The sequence below is a fragment of the Loxodonta africana genome, chromosome 6, assembly GCF_030014295.1.
Source record: "Loxodonta africana isolate mLoxAfr1 chromosome 6, mLoxAfr1.hap2, whole genome shotgun sequence".
Taxonomy (NCBI): Eukaryota; Metazoa; Chordata; class Mammalia; order Proboscidea; family Elephantidae; genus Loxodonta; species Loxodonta africana.
In genome coordinates, this window is record NC_087347.1 from 105,392,598 (window position 1) to 105,414,066 (window position 21,469).

A 21,469-nucleotide genomic window follows, 5' to 3' on the forward strand; every position below is an offset into this window, starting at 1 on the left:
TAAAAGCACAGCATTTCCATTCAGACTGATATTTAGTAAGAACTGATCCTACAGCACAATCAAAGCAAATGATAGTGATTGAGGTGAATTCGGAACAGTGATGGGGTGAATTCACAAATACAATAGAAAGACTAAAGAGATTTGAAGAAGATCGAAACAAATACATTAACTTTCTATATATACATACATATATGTATATTAGATTTAAGGGGAGAAAATTAAAATAAATAGACAAAGGACTATTATAAAAATGGCCCTACCCAATAGTTCATTTCATTAAGCTAAAGCAAAAAAATCTGGGCTTGAAGAACAACTTCGGGGATTAAAGGTTATTTGAAGAGAAAATTTTCAGTGTTTAAGAGTTGTTAAATATTGGATAAATTGCTCAGAAAGTTATAGAATTTCTTTGGAAGACAATCAAGATTTTATTCAAGAAGCCTGAAATTAAAGAATCCTTTAATAGAAAATATATTTCTGATTCTATAACTATAAAACACAGGAAAAAGTCTGCTAATGAACTGCATGATGCCAATGGATCGTATTGTACATTATTATAAAAATATACTTTTTAAAAATTGACTAAACATGGATTTAAATCCAAGAATGTACATATCATCTCTCTTCTGGGAGTAAATTTAAAATAGAAATGACTGATTTTTTAAATATTTAAGTAGAATTATTTAAAAGTTACTGCTTCTGGTCAACAAAACATGAAAGCCTCTTTGTGGAGCAAAGTGAAGTCATTAAAAATTGATGCTAGGTCTTGTCTACTTCTGATTTTTATTTTTTTTTATTCCATCATTACCATTTCCCAGTAATACTGATGGGGTGTATCTACCTCTCTATAGTATATTTTTTTTTTTTCCTCTGACTTAAACCTTTCAGATTAGGTTTCTCATTTTTCTTTATAGGATATTTGGGGTTCTTTGTGTTTTAATGTACATTTAAAAAATAACAAAGGCCAGGTGCTCATTTGCTTGATGGTATTTTCAATGATGAAGACTGGGCGTGTATGCAGGCAACAAATCATCGAAACGCTCGTGCCCATATCCTTCTTACTAGCTTTTTTTTTTTTTTTAAGACAAGGTCAGATTTTATGAAATGGGTTATTAGCTACCATTTTTTATTTTGGATTAATTGCTATTCCAGAATATAGACTCAGGACTGTCCTCATCATTTTGAAACATGAAACACAAAATCTGTTTAGGGGAATTAAGTTTTATCAGCTAACTGGTTTTGATTCTGGAAAATTGTTCATGGAGGAGGATAAAACTCACTTATAAATCCTCATTTGGGCAAAATGATTTAGGAAAGAGTGCTGAATGGATACCTGATCTTATTAATGTCTAAAGTATGGCCCCTGTCAACACAGAAGAGAATGCTTTGATTGTAAGATGTGGGTTTTATGTATATGAATATAAATGATGTTAATAATAACTGAAATTCTTTCTACAGTGAAATTTCTCAGTATGTTACATGATCTCAAATCAAACCAGATTTTCAGAAAAGTAAAACTTTGTTAGTGATTTTGAGCACTATAATGTTGTGTGTCTGTGGGCGTGGGTGTGTGTTTTGTTATTGTCTTTTTGAGAAGAACGTATTCTCACCTTTCCAATAAACAAACACCTGCTACATTTATTTTTTAATCAAAATCTTGCTATAACAAATATAATAGCCTCTATTTAGTGTACTTTTGGTGTGCAGAGATACTGTTTTACATTTATATCATACAAAATCTAATTTAATACTGCAAAGTTTGGTCATATTTTGATGCCTGAGGTGTCACCTTTGAGTTCCTCCTTAGACTGTCCCTCCCTCTCAGCTCTCTGTATGATCCCACCTCCTGGAGATGACCAGTCACATTCTCGGAATGGTAGACCTTCCACCCAGGCTACCAGAGTGCATACAGGCTTTTGAAGCCTCCCACCACATCCAGTTTTGGGCGAAAAGCCACATATCGGGCGTGGGATCTGGCTTTCTGAGTAGCTACTCAAAGTTGTGCCTAAGGTTCACATGATGTGGACAATTTAACTCTGTGAATGGTGAACGTTAACCAACGGGAAGCAGGAGATGGGAGCAAATATGGCAGATACGTTCCCCTTCTGTCCCTCCTATGAACTGCTTCAAGATTCCTCCAGACAGTTGGTGCGCAGCCTCTTTTGGAGCTGAGTGCTTCACCTGCCCAGCGATCTGCTTTGCCTCTTTGGAGTGGTTGCCGCCATGGCAACACATCGCCTTCCCATCATTACCTACATACCTCCTTTCTGCTTTGCTTTCTTTGTCCTGGGTATGTACCTCCCAAATAAAATCATGAAAACTTAATTCAGGCTTTGTTTTCTAGGAAACCAGGTTAAGAATTGGGATTACTATGTTTCGTCTGAGATGGGTAGCTCTCCACCAAAACGGGGGCTCCGTCTTCGAAGAATCTACGAAGCAGCCTACCAGTCAGGGACTCCATTTTGTTGCCCACCCCCTCGGCATCAACATGTGGCCACGTTGCCCATTCTCGCCACTGGAATGTGAGCAGAAATGATGTGAGAAGCTTCCAGGCTTAAGATTTTAAAGAACATGAAGACCTTCCCCATGTTTTCTTTCCCCTTCCCTCTTCTGCTGCTAGAGGATGGCAGAGCCAAAAGATGGAAGAATCACTGTGCAGCAGAAAGCTGACCAGGAATATTTGTTTGGAACTGTGATATGAGTGAGAAAGGATGTTCAACAGAAGTTTTGTTTTTATTTGATCAGTAGTGCTCCCCTACCTGATGAACCTCCCTATTATAACTAAGATGATTAAGACAGAGAGATTTTAAGTACACTGACAAAAGTCATATGCCTATTAAGTGATAATTTAGGGATTTCAATCCAATTCAGTCCAGTTCGAAAGTCTGTTCTCTTAACTACTATGGTCTATTGCTTCATGTAATAACAACAATAAGAACAATAAAAAATATAATTAAGACTAATTATATGTTGGCTATGTATTACTCACTTTACGTCAGTTATCTCACGTAACTTTACAAGAACTCTGCGAGCTATATACTCTTATTAACCCCACGTTGCAGTTGAGAAAACCAAGGATTATAGCAGTAAATAAAATGGGAACCTCAGAATCCTAACCCAGGTAGTCTGACTGGAAAGCCCATATTTTTACCTATTCTGGTATATTGCTTCCCATAGCATTTCAATTTAGTAGTACATTTTAAAGAAAGAGTGTATATGTATATATATATAGGTTAAAAAATGAACCATAAGGTAATAGTCATTTTATCTTAGATAACAATGTAAACTTTAAATGCAATGCATTATATTGACCAAAATGATAAACCACAGAGTCAAGCTTCATAATTAAAATGGTTTTCTTCTGAGAGAGCCTAAGGTGAGGTTTATTGAGGGACAGTAACCTATTATCCATTTATAAAGCATTGTATCAATTTCATAGATTTTTGTGATTATTAAAAATTATGTAAGATATAGAATTTACTGTGGTTAATGGCCAAATCTTGAGAAAATTATAACCAGAGAACATGGCTTCATTTATATTAATATTGATCCCTTGATTTCATTTTTTTCATTACAAAGTTTATGTTAATAAAATACTAGAATTCAATTTCCCTTTTTTTTTTCTTTTTCTTTCTTTCTATATACACTCTTCATCCTCCAGATTTTGGACTGTTATTTTTTCTAATTATTAAACACATGATGAGGTCATATGATGGTATAATCTATGGCTATGCTGAAAACTGCACCAGTGATAACCATGCTGATTTTGCAAGGGCATTATCATAATGAGAATTAAAATATTAAACAGAAATTTAAAACTCCTTTATTAGGCTAAGGCTGGTAGATCTATGTTTGCCCCTTCACTTTCTACTCTGTTTTTTGAGCAGGGATCGGAATAAGGGCTTAACACTTTACAAAGATAAAGTCATTCCATATTCATTTTGCACATAATACTCAATAATTCATGAATAGCTTTCTGATTGAAAACTATTTTCATCTTTTTGCTAAATCACATCTTTTTACTCCCATAAATAAGTCCATTTTGTTATTAAAGGCATATTCCAGTGAATGAGCATTGGATGTATTCCATTATTCAATTAATGCTCGAGTTCGTTATTCTTATTGGTAGTAAATAATATTTTAAAAAGTAAACTAATTATTCAAATTATTTTAATGAGGCCTTTTATACTCTTCTTTTTTTGCTTTGAAGGTTATGGCTGGATGAGTACTTTGAAAAAGCTAATAGTGTATTAAATGCCCTGGAAAAGTTTTCTGTCATTAGAAGTGAAATTTTCCACTTGTTGTCTTTGATTAAAGTATTAGTACAACACAAGGTGAAAGATGAACGCTGAACATATACTCCAGAACCACATGAAAACACTTCCAGATTTTCTACTTGTGCTCACTGATGTGCTGATGCACCCATGGTCTTGGGATAACATGTTCTTAGTTCTTAGATGAATTGTCCTGCTTGCTTTCTTGGTAGCACGACTTCCTTAGAAATGACTATACTGTTAAAAGGTCAAACACATGTAAGAAAGTTGAGTATTTTGTGAGTGAGAAGATGTCCTGTGATTTAACAAATGCATCGAGTCATAACAATGGCAAACTTAGCCATTTTGCTATTTTCTCTATCAATGAGACTACAGGCCCTGTTACTTCCATCTATTTGCATAGATTTTTAGAATATGCCTCAAGATAACTTAGCAAGTCCTATATCTCTTTGTTTAAAAATAGAAAAATATATATATATGTCTTATTTCCCCAAACACGTCTCTGAAAACTCTTAGTCTCTCTTAATTTGAGAGCCTTTAATATTGATTACAAAGAACTCCACATTGTATACATAATGAAACCATTTCTTGTCATAATCCTGCCCAATGTTTTCCATGAAATGGTTCCACACTGACCTTCCAGCTAAATCAGACTCCTTGCTCTTCCACAATGCTGTCCCTCACTTTATTTTGAGGCAATCTCTCATTGGTAGTGATCTCGCGTATCTTGTAGAAGAAACGCAAAATACTCTGGACTTGTGCACATTCATCCTAGTTTTCGGGGAACTTCCATTAAGTTTTCAAAGACAATGACTAGCACATAGTACATGGGGTGTGGGAAGACATCAATACTTAACTATAGAATGAAATAAATTAAAAAATTAATGTCTCTTATTTCATCATTGCTTATTCTCTTGTTTCTGCATAAAATGTTATTTTTTCCATTTCTGCATCAAAACTCTATTCATCCTTCGGAATCACGCTCAAATGTCACTTCCTCCATGAATATATTTAGAACCCTTTCCACCTGGAAGCAACCTCTCCCTCATCTGTGTTACCATAAAACTAACCCATGCCCCTGTTCATTCCATTTTAGGGCAACTCTAAATGTCCATTTACACTACACTTACTTGATTTATGGGCATACTTTCTATTTGTTTCTAGATCTCTCAAGGTTCTGAGTCTGCCTCTTTTTTTTTTTTTTTTTTTAATAGTTCATAACACCTAGCATAGTGGCTTAAACATAGAAGATACTCAATGGTATTTGCAGAATGAACAATTGAGAGATACATAGGTTGAACATTAATTGGAACAACAATTTCTATGCTAATGGTGTACCTAGAGCTAGATCTATGGTTCCCCAGGGTGTTTTCTTTCCTTTCCTTTTTTTCTTTCTTTTTAAAATCAGTTTAGTCATGTTTTATTGTAATATATCTGTATATGATTCTGTCATCTTTACCAGAGTATAAGCACTTTGAGGGCAGGAATCATATATTATTTACCTGGAAATCTCTAGGGCATATATATATATATATATATATATATATATAATGCTTAACACCTGGAATTTAACTAATAATTCTTCATAAAATGAATAGATGAGCAGACACTCTAAAATACAGAGCTTCCTCTTCATGAGGCAACCCATCAATGGGTTTTATTCAACCAAGTATTCAGGTTTGCCATTCTATTGCTATAGTGGGATGTCTACCCCATGCTATCAAGCAGAAGCTCTAAAATCACAAAGCACAGCAGGTACCTAGGAAGCAAGTTACAACTGAACTGTTGGAGCCAATTGAAATCCTTCACCATTACTAAAATGGCAAGGGTACCTGAAAAATGTAAAAGATGTGAATGAAAACCTCAGAGGACAACTCCTGCTACTCTTGTTAGTTGCAATTGAGTTGGCTTCAACTCATGGCAATCTTATGTATAACAGAATGAAACATTATCTGTTCCTATGCCATCTTCTTGATCATTGTTATGTTTAAGTCCATTTTTGTGTCTCTTGTGTAGTTTCTTCCAACCTAGTGGGTTCATCTTCCAGCACTATATTGGACAATATTCTATTGTGACCCATAGAATCCAGAGAAAATTGGCTAATTTTCAAAAGTAGTTCGCAGGCCTTTCCTCTCAGTCTGGAAGCTCCACTAAAACCTGTCCACCATGGGTGACCCTGCTGGTATTTGAAATATTGGTAGCATAGCTTCCAGCATCTTAGCAACATGTAAACCACCACAGTACAACAAACTGACAGATGGGTAGTGGCATGCTTTTTAGGATTTCAGATTCCAGCACCAGATATAAATGCTTTCAAGGCAAAGGTCTTGCTCCTGGACTAAATGAGATGAAGAGATGAAGCCGTAATCCTAGAAGAATCAGTTTCCTCCCTTGCTTTTGCCCTACCGTAGGTTTGGCCCTTTGAAGACACATAACCCCAGGGACATAACGCTGTTCAGCATATGTTTGTTAATAGAATAGCTATAATAGATTATTCTAGGGAAAAGATGCCAAGAGAGTACTAACACACCTTGCTAAAGATTTGCCCTGGTAGCAAATCTCAGCTCATGGCACGCTTCTCAATTCTTTTATTTTATCCTATATTCTAACTAAACTGAAAAACCGCTTTTCTTCTTAGTACTCATACCTTGCCCATTCTCAGTTTCCTGCCATTGTTCATGTTTTTCACTCCACTGGAATGCCCAGCCCACAAATCTCCACATGTTGAAATTATAACCATCCTTCAAGGCCCCATTCAAATCTTTCACAGATGTGCACTTTCCTTCCCCTAAATCTCCAAAAACTCTTCTAGGTTTTTTGTTTCAGCTCACCCTATTTTTTGGCAGAGCTGTATTAAGGCAGAGACTATGTCTTGATTATATCTCTATGCCTTATATGCAGCCCTAATGAGCAAGCTGTTCATTGTAGGATTTCAGTACATATTCTTATGAAGTCTTTTCCCACCAAGGCTTATATAAATAGCACAAACTTGATTAACCAAATGTATATTTAAATTAAAGTGAGGTAAATTGTAATAAGAAGTTATGTTATTTGGCTCAACTCTCCCACTGAAAACAATGAAAAATGCTGAATGAAGCATATCTTTTAAATTGCCTTAAAGAAATTGAAAAGCTGAAAGATAGTGGGGACCTCTAGGGCAATTTTTTTTGGCGGGGAGGAGAGAACCTGAACCCAGTGGAGTAACCTGAATATCAAAGAAACAAAATTACACCTTTTTTTTTTTTTTTTAGAATATTTGTTTATACTACGCATTTGAGCTTTGATCAATGAATCTAATGGAATGATGAAAAGAGGAACTGCCTGAGGTCTTATAAAAGGATAAAGGAGAACCAGTATCAAGCTTCCCTTTCTCTCATCCCAAGGGACTATAAAGAAGACTGCCTTGGAGTGACAAATAATTTAAGTGAAAAATAAAGGAAGGGGGAAGAACAATCTTGTAACTGAGAAGTTGTAGCACAGCTGTAGCCCTGCTATAGATTTACACCTCATGCAAGTAGAACCTGAGAATTTTAAACTGTTAAATTATTTTGAAGTAATCCCTCACTGGGACTTTTTAGATCCCTTGAGAAAGCTGTGAAACAAAATGAGTATCTTAGAGAACCCCTCGTAACAATATTTCAAAAACAATGATTAACACACAGTCAAAAATAATCAGACACTCAAGGAAACAAAGCAACATGAGTAAGAACCAGCAGAAATGGGCACACATAGATTTCAGATTTTAGAATCACAAGACACAGATTTAAAAACCTGAAGTTTTTGAAGCTTTCTAGGTTTCAAAAAATAAATGAAAGAATTGAAAATATCTGCAGGGAAAAATTATAACAAATGTCATAGTAAATAAATTAAAAAAAAACCTTCTAGAAATAAAAATTATAATAACTAAAATTAAGGAAGCTTAACATTTATCACAATAAAACAAGCAAACAAATAAAATCTGATGTTGTTGAGTTGATTCCAACTGATGGTAACCCCATAGGTTACAGAGTAGAACTGCTCCATAGGGTTTTCTTGGCTGTAATCTTTAAGGAAGCAGATTTCCAGGCCTTTCTTCCACAGTGCCACTAGGTAGGTTCAAGCCATCAACATTTAGGTTAGTAATTGAGGAGATTGAATTAAATATTTGGAAGAGAAATTATTTGGAGTGTAGCTCAGAAAGACAAAAAAAAAAAAAGAAAAGAAAAAATAGAAGAATGTAAAAAATTTGGAGGGTAGGGTAAGAAAATTTAACATAAGTTTTACTGGAGGCTTAGAGGAAGCTATGAGAGAGAATGTAAAGGGGCTATATTTGAAGAAATAATAACATAATCTTTTAAAATATACTAATGACAGTAACCAATAATTTCAAGAAACCCAACAATCCAGGAAGAAAAAATAAAAAGAAATTGACATTAAAAAAAAAAAAAATATGGATACATCATGGTAAAACTGTGGAAAACCAAAGGTAATGAGAAAAATATTAAAAGTAGCCAGAGAACAGCAGTTAGACTAATGGGTGACTTTTTGATATACCATAATGGATGACAGACAACAGTAGAGTATCTTTGATGTACTGAAAGAAATAACTGCCAAGTCAAAATTCTATATACAGAGAATACATATTTCTCAGATGATGAAAAATAAAGACATTTTCAAACAAGCAAATAATGAGACAAATTGTCACCACAAGACTCTTACTACTGGAATTTCTCAGAATATGCTTTGAGTAAAAGGAAAAGTGACCTTTGATGAAAGGTCTGAGATGCAGGAAGAAATAAATAGCAAAAAATATGGCAAATATTGGGAAAACGTAAGCCAAATTTGACTCTTCAAAAAAGTATAAATAATTTGTATTGGTATTAAAAAAAGAAAAGAAAGAATTAAAATACCAGCCAGAAATACCAGATACATTGTGAAATGGGATAAATGGATTAAAAATATTCTAAGGTGTCAGGGATTAAATTGTGTCCCCCAAAAATGTGCGTCAACTTGGTTAGGCCATGATGCCCAGTATTGTGTGGTTGCCCTCCATTTTGTGATTTTCCCATGTGTTATAAATTGCAATCTCTGCCTGTGGTTAAAGAGGATTAGGTGGGATGTAATGCCCTTTCTCAGGTCACATCCCTGATCCAATGTAAAGGAAGATTCCCTAGGGTGTGACCTGCACCACCTTTTATCTTACAAGAGATGAAAGGTAAGGGAAGCACTAGAAGGCAGGAGGGATTGGGAAAGCTGGTAATAGGGAACCCAAGGTTGAGAAGGGAGAGTGTTGACATGTCATGCGGTTGTAAAGCAATGTCATAAAACAATATGTGTCCTAATTGTTTAATTAGAAACTAGTTTGTTCTGTAAACCTTTATTTAAAGTACAATTTAAAAAAAAAAAAGGGGGGAAAGGGAAGGGGACCTTATACCACCAAGAAAGCAGCACTGGGTTCAGAGCACATCCTTTGGACCAGGGGTTCCTGCACGGAGAAGCTCCTAATCAGGAGGTTGATGACAAGGACTTTCCTCCAGAGCCGACAGAGAGAGAAAGCCTTCCCTTGGAGCCCATGTCCTGAATTTGAACTTCTAGCCTACTAGACTGTGAGAAAATAAGTTTCTCTTTGTTAAAGCCATCCACTTGTGGTATTTCTGTTATAGCAGCACTAGGTAACTAAGGGTGATAGTGATAGTAGATGGTTGGTTGCTTTTTTTTTTTTTAATTGTGGTTTAAGTGAAAGTTTACAGCCCAAGTTAGCTTCTCATACAAAAATTTATGCACACATTGTTACATGACCCTAGTTTCTCTCCCTGTAATGTGACAGCACACTACTCCTTTCCACCCTGGATATCCTGTATCCATTCAACCAGCTCCTGTCCCTTTCTGCCTTCTCATCTCACCTCCAGACAGGAGCTGCCCATTTGGTCTCATGTATCTATTTGAACTAAGAAGCACACTCTTCACAAGTATCATTTTATGTCTTATATTCCAGTATAACTTTTGTCTAAAGAGTTGACTTCAGGAATGGTTTTAGCTCTGGGTTAACAGAGTCTGGGGGCCATGTCTTCCAGAATTCCTCCCGTCTCAGACTATTAAATCTGTTTTTTTTTTTTTTTAACTAGAACTTGAGTTCTGTACCCCACTGTTCTCCTGCTCTGTCAGGGACTCTCTGCTGTGTTCCCTGTCAGGGCAGTCATTGGTGGTAGCTGGGCACCATCTAGTTCTTCTGGTCTCAGGTTGATGTAGTCTCTCGTTAATATTTTCCTTGTGTCTTTGGTGTTCTTCACTCTCCTTTGCTGTAGGTGGGTTGGAACCAATTGATGCATCTTAGATCGCCACTCCCTAGCTTTTAAGACCCCAGACCCCACTTGGCTTGTTACTTTTTAATATCCTTAGTAAAAAAGAAAAACAGGATGTTGGCAATTCTATGAGAGTTCTCCTTTTCCTTCAATAGGTCACTGACATCCCAAAGACCACGAAGCTCTAATCTCTATGAGTAAAGTGATTCTGTGTCTATTTTCAGGGTAAGTTTGCTTTTGATAAAAATATGACTTGGTATGAACTGAAGGAACACCAGCGAGAAAGAAAGGTAGCAAACATGGAATAAATGTTGGTTTAAAAGTGAAAATGGTAAGAATATGAGCCAAGGGAAGAAGATGGGGGCTCCAGGAAAATAGATATGGATATGCAAGAGGCTACATTTACAGCCTCAAATGAATGAACGGCTTCATGTTCAGTATTCAGTGCACAACATTTTATGCTGCCTAAAAAAAAAATTTTTATAGATAACACATTTCTTTTTTTTAAGAGGTTGTGCATGGCGTGTACCTTGAATTAATATTTTTTCTTTTCTACAAATGTCTGAATAAATTTAAGTGCAAAACTAATACAGTATAACACTATATTATCATTATAATATATTGTGTAGTACGGAATCTATATTCCACATATTTTAACAAAGTCTATTATAACAGAGCATAGTAATTATTTTATGGCTCTTACATATTTTTTGTTTTTATTAACTAATTTAATTTCTTGGAGCCCTAGTGGTGCAGTGGTTAAGAGCTCAGCTGCTAACCAAAAGGTTGGCAGTTCAAATCTACCAGCCACTGCTTGGAAAACTATTGAGCAGTTCTGCTCTGTCCTATATGGTTGCTATAGGATTGCTGTGAGTGGCAATCAACTTGACAGCACCAGGTAATTTCATTTTTTATTAATTCTGTTGGCAGAGATCACCATCCCCATTCTGCAGATGAGGATTCTGGAGCTCAAAAAAGTCAAGCAACTTTGTCGTCTAGTAAATGGCAAAACTGGAATTAAGTCCCCTGTGGTTGGACTTCAAAGCTCTGTTCTTAGCTACTTCGTCTGAAGCATTAACATTAAAAGATCATTTGTGTAAAGAATAAAATGCCATTTAGTCTTTTAAACCACATTCTGCATTAACTCAGGCAGTTCCTACTGATCCCTTGGAGGAAAGGATAGACATTTTTCCCGAAGCACAATGAACAACACCAGGACATGTGTAAGTGGGTGCAAGGGAAATTCAGAAACTTGAGCATAAATCTCTTTCACAATAAAACCACAGCATCTTTAATCAAGGCCTGGCAATCATCGGATCGTTTCTCTGAGACTGGAATTGGTAAATGTGGGCTATCCCACTAGGCCTTTAATACTTGGTTAGAAATGAATCCAAGAAGTTGACTAGCAAGACAATTCATGCAGTACAAACAGGAATCTGTAATTCTCTTCCCCATTACCACAAAACACAGTTACTTCCTGCCTGCCTGAACTCACTTTGAAGACTGAGCGCCTGGGAGAAACCATAATACCACGGAAAACAACGCCTGAAGTAATAAATAAATAGGGACTGCCAATAAATGTTAACCAGTTTCTCCTAAAAGTAAAATCTATTGTCAATTTTCAACAATTCCTAAGGTTGAACAGGATGAATGCAATGAGTGAGCGATTGGACTTGCAAAGTTTGCCTACAAGTTAAATGGAGCTTTCTCTCACCTAGATAAAATTAAGGAGCTGATAAGTACATCTCCTAGTACCAGGTGATTAAAACAATAAAATAAAAATAAATCAAATGCTTTAATTTGGAATCCAATCTCTCCCATTCTCCCAGCACATTCTCTCCAGTGGAATTCCTCTCAGCAGGACGAAAATCATCTTCTCAGCAGCAAAACTTAGCAACGCAAGAGACTTTCGTCCATTTCCTGGCTTCTGCTTTAGAACTCGTTCAAAGGAAAGACCAAGGGGCCTGCCAGTGGATGGGAGTTGTTTTGTGCCTTGCCCTTAAGGGTACTTTATTTTTCTTAAAAAGATTATCTCAACCTCACTGTAGCCAAAAAATCAAAACAAAACAAAACGCTAAAACAAATTTTCTGAGGCAGTTTAAAAATACAAATGACAGAGATATAGTTTTTATTTATTCATAATTAGTTTACAGATTGGACCACACCAAGACTCCAAAATCAGCAAGCCACTTTGGGATAAAGGCTATTGCAATTATCAGGAGCAAGCCAAATGTTACCTTTTGTTCTTATTAAAATCTTCTTTAAAAAAACATCTCCTAGCAAATGATTTTCTACTTCCTATTTAAAGAGGATTACATAGCAAATACAACTACTGGCTGGAGAGCAAAGAACTTTCCATTGTTTTATTACCTGCCAAATATAAATTAGTTCACTGTGCTTAACCCCTGCCAGGAACCCCTTTTCTTGCCGCCCCTCAAGCCAAAGCGGTATGGCAGTTCTGTTTCTGCCCCGAGCCCTTTTTAAACAGGAGACTGTCTGACATGCTCCCTGTCCACTGTCTCCTACATCATGTGGCAGCTCTGCTGTTTGGACAGCAAGGTTCCGAGCTTGAATTACCCCAGTAACTAACTCCGAATTGCTCCTACTACCACTGTCAAATCTCTAGGCATATGTGAGTCCCTCCTCCAGGTACAATGGAGATATCCTACAAATTTTACTTTGAAATAACTACAGGATACAGAAATTGCATTAGCTCCATTAGATGGAGTCATGAGAAATATTCGAAAAGGTTAGCTGAATACAGTGAATGTCACACTTAGACTAAGATAAAAAATCACTTTATTAACTTAGAGTGTTTCCTCATTGGTAACACCCTATATTAAGGTGCCATTTATAAACAGTTTATTATTATTTATTAATGTGTGAAGCACTTTATAGCATGCTAGATAACAACTTAAATTCATGTATTAAAGATGCACACACATGGTTTAATACGATTTACGTCTTATAATATTCTTTAAAACAGCTTCCCATAGCATCATCCTTTAAGCATTTATTACTAATGCATTTTATAACATATTTTATAACACATTATTTGAGCAAGTCGCCTCACTTAGTGATCATTTCATAAATAAGAATCAAGCATTTATAAATGGGACCTTAATTTAAAGTGTTACCTTCCCATTACTAGACAGCTGCTCACCATTCATCTCATTTTGTGATTATTCTCCAAATGCAGCACTTAATAAAACAGACACTAAGTTCTATTTTTCCTCCATCTGATTAAAAGTTTATTGAGTCATTTCCTCCATCTGCTTTCAGACTTTGGTAGCTGGGAAGTTTCGGTGTGATTTCTGGTGAAACCAAACTTTAATTCCACAATATTTCTGAAAAGACGATAGCAGTAGACGCAAAGAACTACCTACCATATTAGACAGAGCCTGTTGCTTGGATTCTTTGTAAAATTCAATTTTTTGACTAGAAAGAACAATCCAGGTGGTAGCCCAGTTTTTCCTTAGGGAAAAAGAAAAAAGGATATCAGTTGAAGAAAGCATTCATACATATGATATAAGCAACATTTGGAAGGAGTAGATACCATCTTCTTTATTTGTAACTGGCCTTCCAAAAAGTCTTCTCTTTATTAAAATTTATAGATGGTATGGAATCAACTACTAAAAATTCTATTTTTATGTATCCACAACACCAATAAAGAGCCTATGTTTCTATAAGAACCAAACCCATCACCGTTGAGTCATGCCAACTCATAGTGACCCCTATCCAAACCAAAACCCACTGCCTTTGAGTCGATTCCGACTCATAGCAAACCTATAGGACAGAGTAGAACTGCCCCGTAGAGTCTCCAAGGAGCGCCTGGCAGATTTGAACTGCCGACCTCTTGGTTAGCAGCCGTAGCACTTAACCACTACACTACCAGGGTTTCCGAGTGACCCTATAGGAAAGAGTAAAATTGCCCTACAGGGTTTCCAAGGAGCGATTGGTGAATTTGAACCGTGTTCTTTTTGATTTGCAGTTGAGCCCTTAACCATTTTGCCACCAGGGCTCCTATGTTTCTATAGCAAGTCAAACATAAAACAAAACAAAACAAAACAAAAAAACGCAGAGTAAAATATTAATCAGGACCTCTTCCTCCATTGTTACTTCTGTTCATTGGTTTAGTATATTTCAGAGTCTGAATAACTCACCAGCTAATGGGTCATTGCTTAGTTCAAAATATTTTTTAGAGTTGAATTTCACTAGAAATCAAAGAAATGCAAACAAAAACAATGAAATCCTTTTTGTCTCTTTGTCAAATTTTCTAGGATTAAAAGGAATGGTAATAATTAGAGTTAGTGAGAGTGTAGAGGAATAGATTCTCTCATTCACTATTGATGAAAGTGTAAACTGGTACATTTTTGGAGTATAATTTGACAATATGTTTTAACAAAAAATTTTGATAATGTGTATATCCTTTGACCAAGAAGTCCATTTCTATGAATTTAAATTTATCCTAAAGAAATAATCTCAAAAATGCACAAGAATGAAGTATACCATTATTTCTAATCCTGCACCAAAGATAGCATAAGATAGGAGGTTGGTTCAGTAAATTGCATACCGTAAGTTCATAAAATGGAACAATGAAACCCATGCTGTAGAAGAATACTGACAGAAAGATTTCAATGCGGACTATAATACAAGAGTTCGGCTGCTAACCAAAAGGTTGGCAGTTTAAATCCACCAGCTGCTCCTCGGAAACCGTATGGGGCCGTTCTACTCTGTCCTATAGGGTTGCTCTGAGTCGGATTGGTCTGATGGCATCGGACTTTTTGGTTTTGTTTGTCACCCATCCCGGCCCCTTCTGGTAATTAATTTCCATTGAACAGGATGCCAAGTGTCACCTTCTCCAATATGCCTTCCATGACCTCCTACGTAGCACGTAATAATTAAAAAAAATATTGTAAGTAGTTCATCTTTATCTCTCGCACTGGAAAATAGTCCCCAAAATTATAAATTTCATCTTCACAGATGTATTCCCAATGCCTAGTGCAGGGCTTTGGACAGAGTAGGCACTAAAGTACATATTTATTGAGTCAATAAGTGACTCTAGGCAAGGGGGAAAATGGCTGGATATAACAATAGGTAAATCAGGTGGTGGAATCATGGCTCTTGTTTTTCCTTTGCATTTCTTGGTGGTTGCAGAATTTCCTGCATTGAGCATGTATTATTTCTGTACTAAGAATATGTGTATATTTATGTCATGATCAATAATCTTTTTTAAAATGATTAAAACATTAAGAATATTAACATGCATCATTTTCTACCCATTATATCGTATTGCCACAGATTGCAAAGTGTAGAGTCAGAGAAAAAGACGGACACCCTCAATTAGACGGACTAACACCGTGGCTGTAATAATGAACTCAAACATAGCAACCATTGTGAGGATGACACTGGACTGGGCAACTTTTCATTCTGTTCATAAAGTTGCTATGAGTAGGAGCCAGCTAACAACAACACTCATTTCAAAATAGTTGAATTCAGTTTACAAAAGTGGTAAAAAAAAAAAAAAAAAAGTTTACAGAAAGGCTTTATCCTGGTCAATAGAAAACTACACAAAAATATGTTAAGAATGTTATTCAAGACCTTTTTGTAATTTATTTTCATTTGCTTCGTAGAATCTAAGGACTTGACTAAAAAAAGGACAGTCTCGATTCAATAAGATTAATATTTACAAAAAGAATTAGGCTGTTCTTACATGCATGAAGTTTTCTTAATGATACACTATTGTGTTAAAAAAGAACCACAGCAAACAGAATGAGTATTTTTCCCACTTATCTTCAAATGAAGAGTCACTTTTTCAATCAAATGATGAAGGAGATGGAAAAAAAAAAAAAAAGAACAAAAAATCGCATAGGAGTTTTCCACCCTTTGCTCTGGTGCCAATTTCTCCAGCAGAAACAAGGTTAAATGAAGCAGTTGTCTATTCGTGCAGGTTGTAATTTTACCGAAAAAAAAAAAAAAAAAAAAAAACCCATTGCCGTTGAGTCAATCCCAACTCGTTGCAACCCTATAGGACAAAGTAGAACTGCCTCATGGGGTTTCCAAGGAGTGGCTGTTGAATTCAAACTCCCAACCCTTTGGTTAGCAGCTGAATGCTTAAGGTCATAATATTAGATGGCCCCAACTAGAGAAATGAAGGAAACATTGGAAGGACTGCTGGACTGGACTGGGTATCTTTTCTCACCACCTTTATTTTGCTGGCATGTGGTCAGGGAGTATGGAACGACCTCACAGTGATGAAACCCATATTTAACCTGACTGTTATATTTCCCACTATATTTTTAATCTTCTGGCAGGGAGATATAATACTTTATTTGCTTCCTGTCTGTAGTAAGCCTTGGATAAATGGTTCTGATCTGAATCTCTTTCAGATGTTGATCATTTATAGAACTTGTTGGCATTACTCTCCATTTCCTTAAACTTGGCACTGGAACTGGCTAGAATTGGAGTTGCATGAAAGCCAATTACTGCATTTTTTTTCCCGCAAATAACATGTCCACGTAAATAGTGCATCCACGCATATAACGCACACAATGCGCCTAGGAAAATAATGCATGAGGGGGTTTTGGGGTTGACGAAAAAAATGTATAATGTGTGTTATTATATAAAAATATAGTATCTCGTGGTTCTCTATTAGGACTTTGAACTTCTATGAATTGTTTCCTATTAGGTGAAATCAGATGAATGAGCTGAAGAGGTAGGCACTTCAGGTCTTGGATACCTTACATACAGTGCTATTTGGCCTTGAATTTATAGACTACGCTGTCTTAATTGTGTTAGAATAAAAGTGAAGATTTTTCCAAAGTTTGAATTCTATTGTTTGAAAATAATTTTATTTCAAAATGAAGAATAAAATGCTGCCGACAACCTTCAGATGGCTTTCATTTCGTTTTTTTTTCCATGATCTCTTTTAAAATAACAATTAGCATAAGTTATTTTGAGTATTTAGATTAAGTTTGAGAGATTCCTGGGTGGCACAAAAGGTTTACTTACGCTCAACTGCCAACCTAAAGGTAGGGGATTCAAACCCACACAGCTGTAGTGTAGAAGTTAGGCCTGCCAATCTACTCCTGTTAAGATTACAGCCAGGAAAACCCTATGGAGCAGTTCTGCTCTGTAATGCATGGGGTCGCCGTGAGTTGGAATCAACTCGATGGCGACTAACAACAGAGTAAGTTTGAGTACCCAGTTTTTTACCAAAAAAAAAAAGATGAAGGTACTAATATCTCCATTTACTAATGTGGAACACAAGAATTTAGGTGACTCACTGAATGGCACGCACTTGGATTTAGAGTCAAACTCAGTTTCTCTGACTCCAAAGCCTGTAATCCCTTCACTACATTACTCTTTAAAGATTAGGCAGCAATACTCATGGTTAAAGAAATTGTCAGTGTCGTATTTTGACACAGTTTTGGTTTCCCTCTAATTCTCAGATTATAAAGGCCAGCGTGCACAGCTTGTGCCAACACATCAGCCATGCGGGCTTCCTTATTAACTATTTTATCTGCTCCCTTTACTAGAAGGATCAGAGGCCCACGCCCAAACTCTTTTCCTTTAGAAGTCACACTGATTCAACCGTGTAAGAGGATGTGGCATTCAATTCCTCATTAGGAACCACACACAACATGGCCCCACATTTTCCATGTGTATTTTTTTCTAGAAGAAGTGGGCATGTGTGCTTTTAACAATGCTGGCCCTTCTGTCTCTTTCCTGCCAGAGATTATTCTGGTCTGTGGTTGGCAAACTCATCTGCATTTAGTAAGGAACAACAACAACACAAAACAGAAGGGAGTTGAATGCCTCTAGTCTGGAAGGAGCTGAGACTCAGTTTAACAAATCAACTTTTAGCCTGTGACTTAAGTCTGAACACTCCTTTCTGAATAGACTCCTCTAGAAACTTGACCATTTTTCCTTACAAGCTCTGTCCAGTCCGCTGCCTATTCTGATGTCCTTAGGTCCATTGTGTTGCCCCTAGTTCTTAGGGCTACAAAGGAACAGATTTCTCATCCAGTTACTCTAACACAGTGGAATTCTTGGAAGTCATTGTCGGCTTTGGAGAGAGTTTGAAAAGTGAAGGGTCAATTGGCAAGATTTTGCCCTAACTTGAACCTTTAATGATTTCCATATGCAACTAAATCATTATAAGTGACTGCCCTTCGATAAACTGGGAGACAGCTCAGGAAATGGGTAACTCCTGCAAGCTTAAGGGGCTTAGCCAGGACAGGTGAGCCTGGCAGTTTCTAAGGAATCTTTTAAATAGACCTTTATAGGTGCGTGTAGTTTTTAGAGTGGAAAGAAATCCCTTCTCCTCTCCTAACTCCTCCACATTGATAGATACCATTCCTATCCTCTTAGAGCTTTTCCAGTACTTGGCACAGTGCTCATTAAAGGGTGTTTGATTAAAAGAATATATGGGCTGTCAAATTTCAAGAGAGGTCACCTGATTGTTACAGGTAACGATCCGGCGAGAGATTGATGTCTGTGACTCAGCTCAGGAAACAGATTTCTTAAAAAAAAAAAAAAAAACATGTTCCTGCTCTGTGCTTGCTCTTATTAATTTACTAACAGGGGACACATCCACCTCCTGCATTTCTCTTCTGTTCTTACTTCCCTAGTGATCATACATGTCATTCCTATCCTTTTAGTCTTAAATGTGTAAAACGTCTAGTTTATGATATTTTTTCTAATTAATAATTCTAGTGGCTGATCCTGAGCTCCTTCCAGAGGTCTTCCTGACTTTTCGGACATGTGTCAATGATATGAGCTATCATGCATGCATCGACCCCCACTATGTGCCAGATATTGCACCCAGCATTTTTTTTATGAATCATGTGTTTTCATTGCTTCACTGGTCACAAGTATCTCTTGAATGTCTACCACATGCCAGGCACAATTCTAAGGGGTGAGTATATAAAGGTAAACAACAGAGACTTCGAGGAATTGACTTCTAATGGTGGAATACAGACAACATGTAAACAAAAAGCCTCCAAGCTACTCTGATTGGTGGGTGATACTCCCTTATTATAGGAGAGAATACTGAAGCCTAGCGAGGTTGCATCCTACCCCAGAGCATACAAGTCATAAAAAGGGAATCCAGGCCAAGCCTCCTGGACGCTGAAGTCCATGTTCATTTCACTGTTTCAGTTGTCTCTAGAGCAGGTGACATTCAACTCTTTCTTTATTAATAAATTTGCAATTACATATTGAACATGTTTTATGTAGAGACTGAAGAAAGGCTGAAGGGAAGGAGATAGAGACTTTGTTGTCAAAGCTGTGCTAGAATCTCTGTCTCATTGGAGCAAGGCCACTTGTTAGCCTGCCCAGCCTGCTTTGCAATTCTGACCAGCAATCCCTTTTATCTCTGCCATCCATGCCTACCAGGTAAATTCACCCATTTGTGGGAGCCAAAAGCTGCAAAATTCCAGCATCTTAACTTTGAGAGCAGTGTTCTCTGTTTTTCCACACAAATCCGCTGCCGTTGAGTTGATTCCAACTCATAGCCACCCTATAGGAAGTAGTAGAACTGCCCTATGTGGTTTTCAAGAAGAAGCTGGTGGATTCAAATGGCTGACATTTTGGTTAGCAGCTGAGCTCTTAACCGTTTTGCCACCAGGGTTCCATTTTTTTTCTTTAATCTTTGGACACAAACAAAAATCACATCTAAGAAAAGAAAGGTGTGAAAACCCTTTGGAGAACAGTTCTACCCTGACAAACATGAGGTCTCCTCAGTCAGAGTTGATTCAATGACAACTGGAAAAAAACAAAACAAAAACTACAATTGGGAAGGAAGAAGAAGTAAATTCATACTAAGATAATTAATTTCACTTTATGAGATTGATGGGGATATTTTATCCAAGGGAAACATCTCACAGAACTTCCCTAAAACAAATCCTAAATTGTGAAGGTGGAAAGTGCAAAAAAGATGCAACATGGCCAAACACTGTTTGCATTCTCCAAAATGGACACCTGATGGCAGCACATAATAACTGCAACTTTGACTGTAGCTGCTTGTCTGGAGAATGCTTGATGGAAAATGGTCCTTAAAATACTCATTACCATTATACGAATCTATTAGCTTGAGCTCTAGGTTTAACACATTCATTTGCTCTAACATCAAAGCTTTATAGCCTACACTCACCCCTTCTGTACTCACCTATACCTCCTTTAGGCAATGATAGGATGGCAAACCAAAAAGTCAGAGGGAAGTATATATGAGATTACTTTGGAAATTTCAGAGCTTTTCTTTGGGCCACCTGTCTTTGTTATCTGACTTGGTCATGCTGTCTTGGACTCAATTCCACACCAGTGGCAGGACTGAAAGTGTCCTGACTGATTTACTGCTAAATCACTCAGACACTGTTAAAAGTTCTGACTCCTTGTCAAGCTGGGTGGCCTAGGAACTCATTTCTTCTCTTCCATTCTAAGCTTCCTGTAAGTTGCCACTGTTAAAAGGTGGGTCAACGAGACAGTGAGGTATACATACACCCATCTGTCTCCATATTGCATAATGTAAAAGCTTTCTAAAGACAAAGCATTTGCAGATGATGGGAATTTTAACAGAGCATATGATGAAAATCATAAAGCTAAAGTAACCCTTCAAAAATCAACTTCTGTACGCTGTACTCTCAAAATTTTCCTCCTAGTCCCCAGGAGTAAATTACAAAAATAAAGACAGGCAGGCTAGGCCTACAAGACTTGATTTTGATCCTAAGCACAAAGTGCTGAAGAAAAAATAAGTTCATATTAGGATGGTTTCTTGGTATCATATTCTAAAAAAAAGTGCACACTAAGTAAGAATTGTTAAAAAAAAAAAACCCTCAACTATCCACACCCACCATATATATATATATATATACACTTACATATGTACATATATATATTGTCATTAACTGCTATGAA

The 21,469-nt window shown here is 36.7% G+C and overlaps 1 protein-coding gene across 12 annotated transcripts in view; it reads right to left on the reverse strand.

Annotated features, from left to right (window-relative positions):
* ARHGAP15 (Rho GTPase activating protein 15) overlaps positions 1 to 21,469 on the reverse strand; it is a 710,746-nt gene that overhangs the window by 583,127 nt on the left and 106,150 nt on the right. For all 12 annotated transcript variants that reach the window (XR_010322327.1, XR_010322332.1, XR_010322330.1 and 9 more), the window contains one exon: positions 13,939 to 14,026. Coding sequence is in view for 6 of the 12 variants with exons in the window: in XM_023542980.2 (XP_023398748.1) it covers positions 13,939 to 14,026 (88 nt within the window). In the remaining 6 variants the exon portion in view is untranslated. The remainder of the gene's footprint in view (positions 1 to 13,938; positions 14,027 to 21,469) is intronic.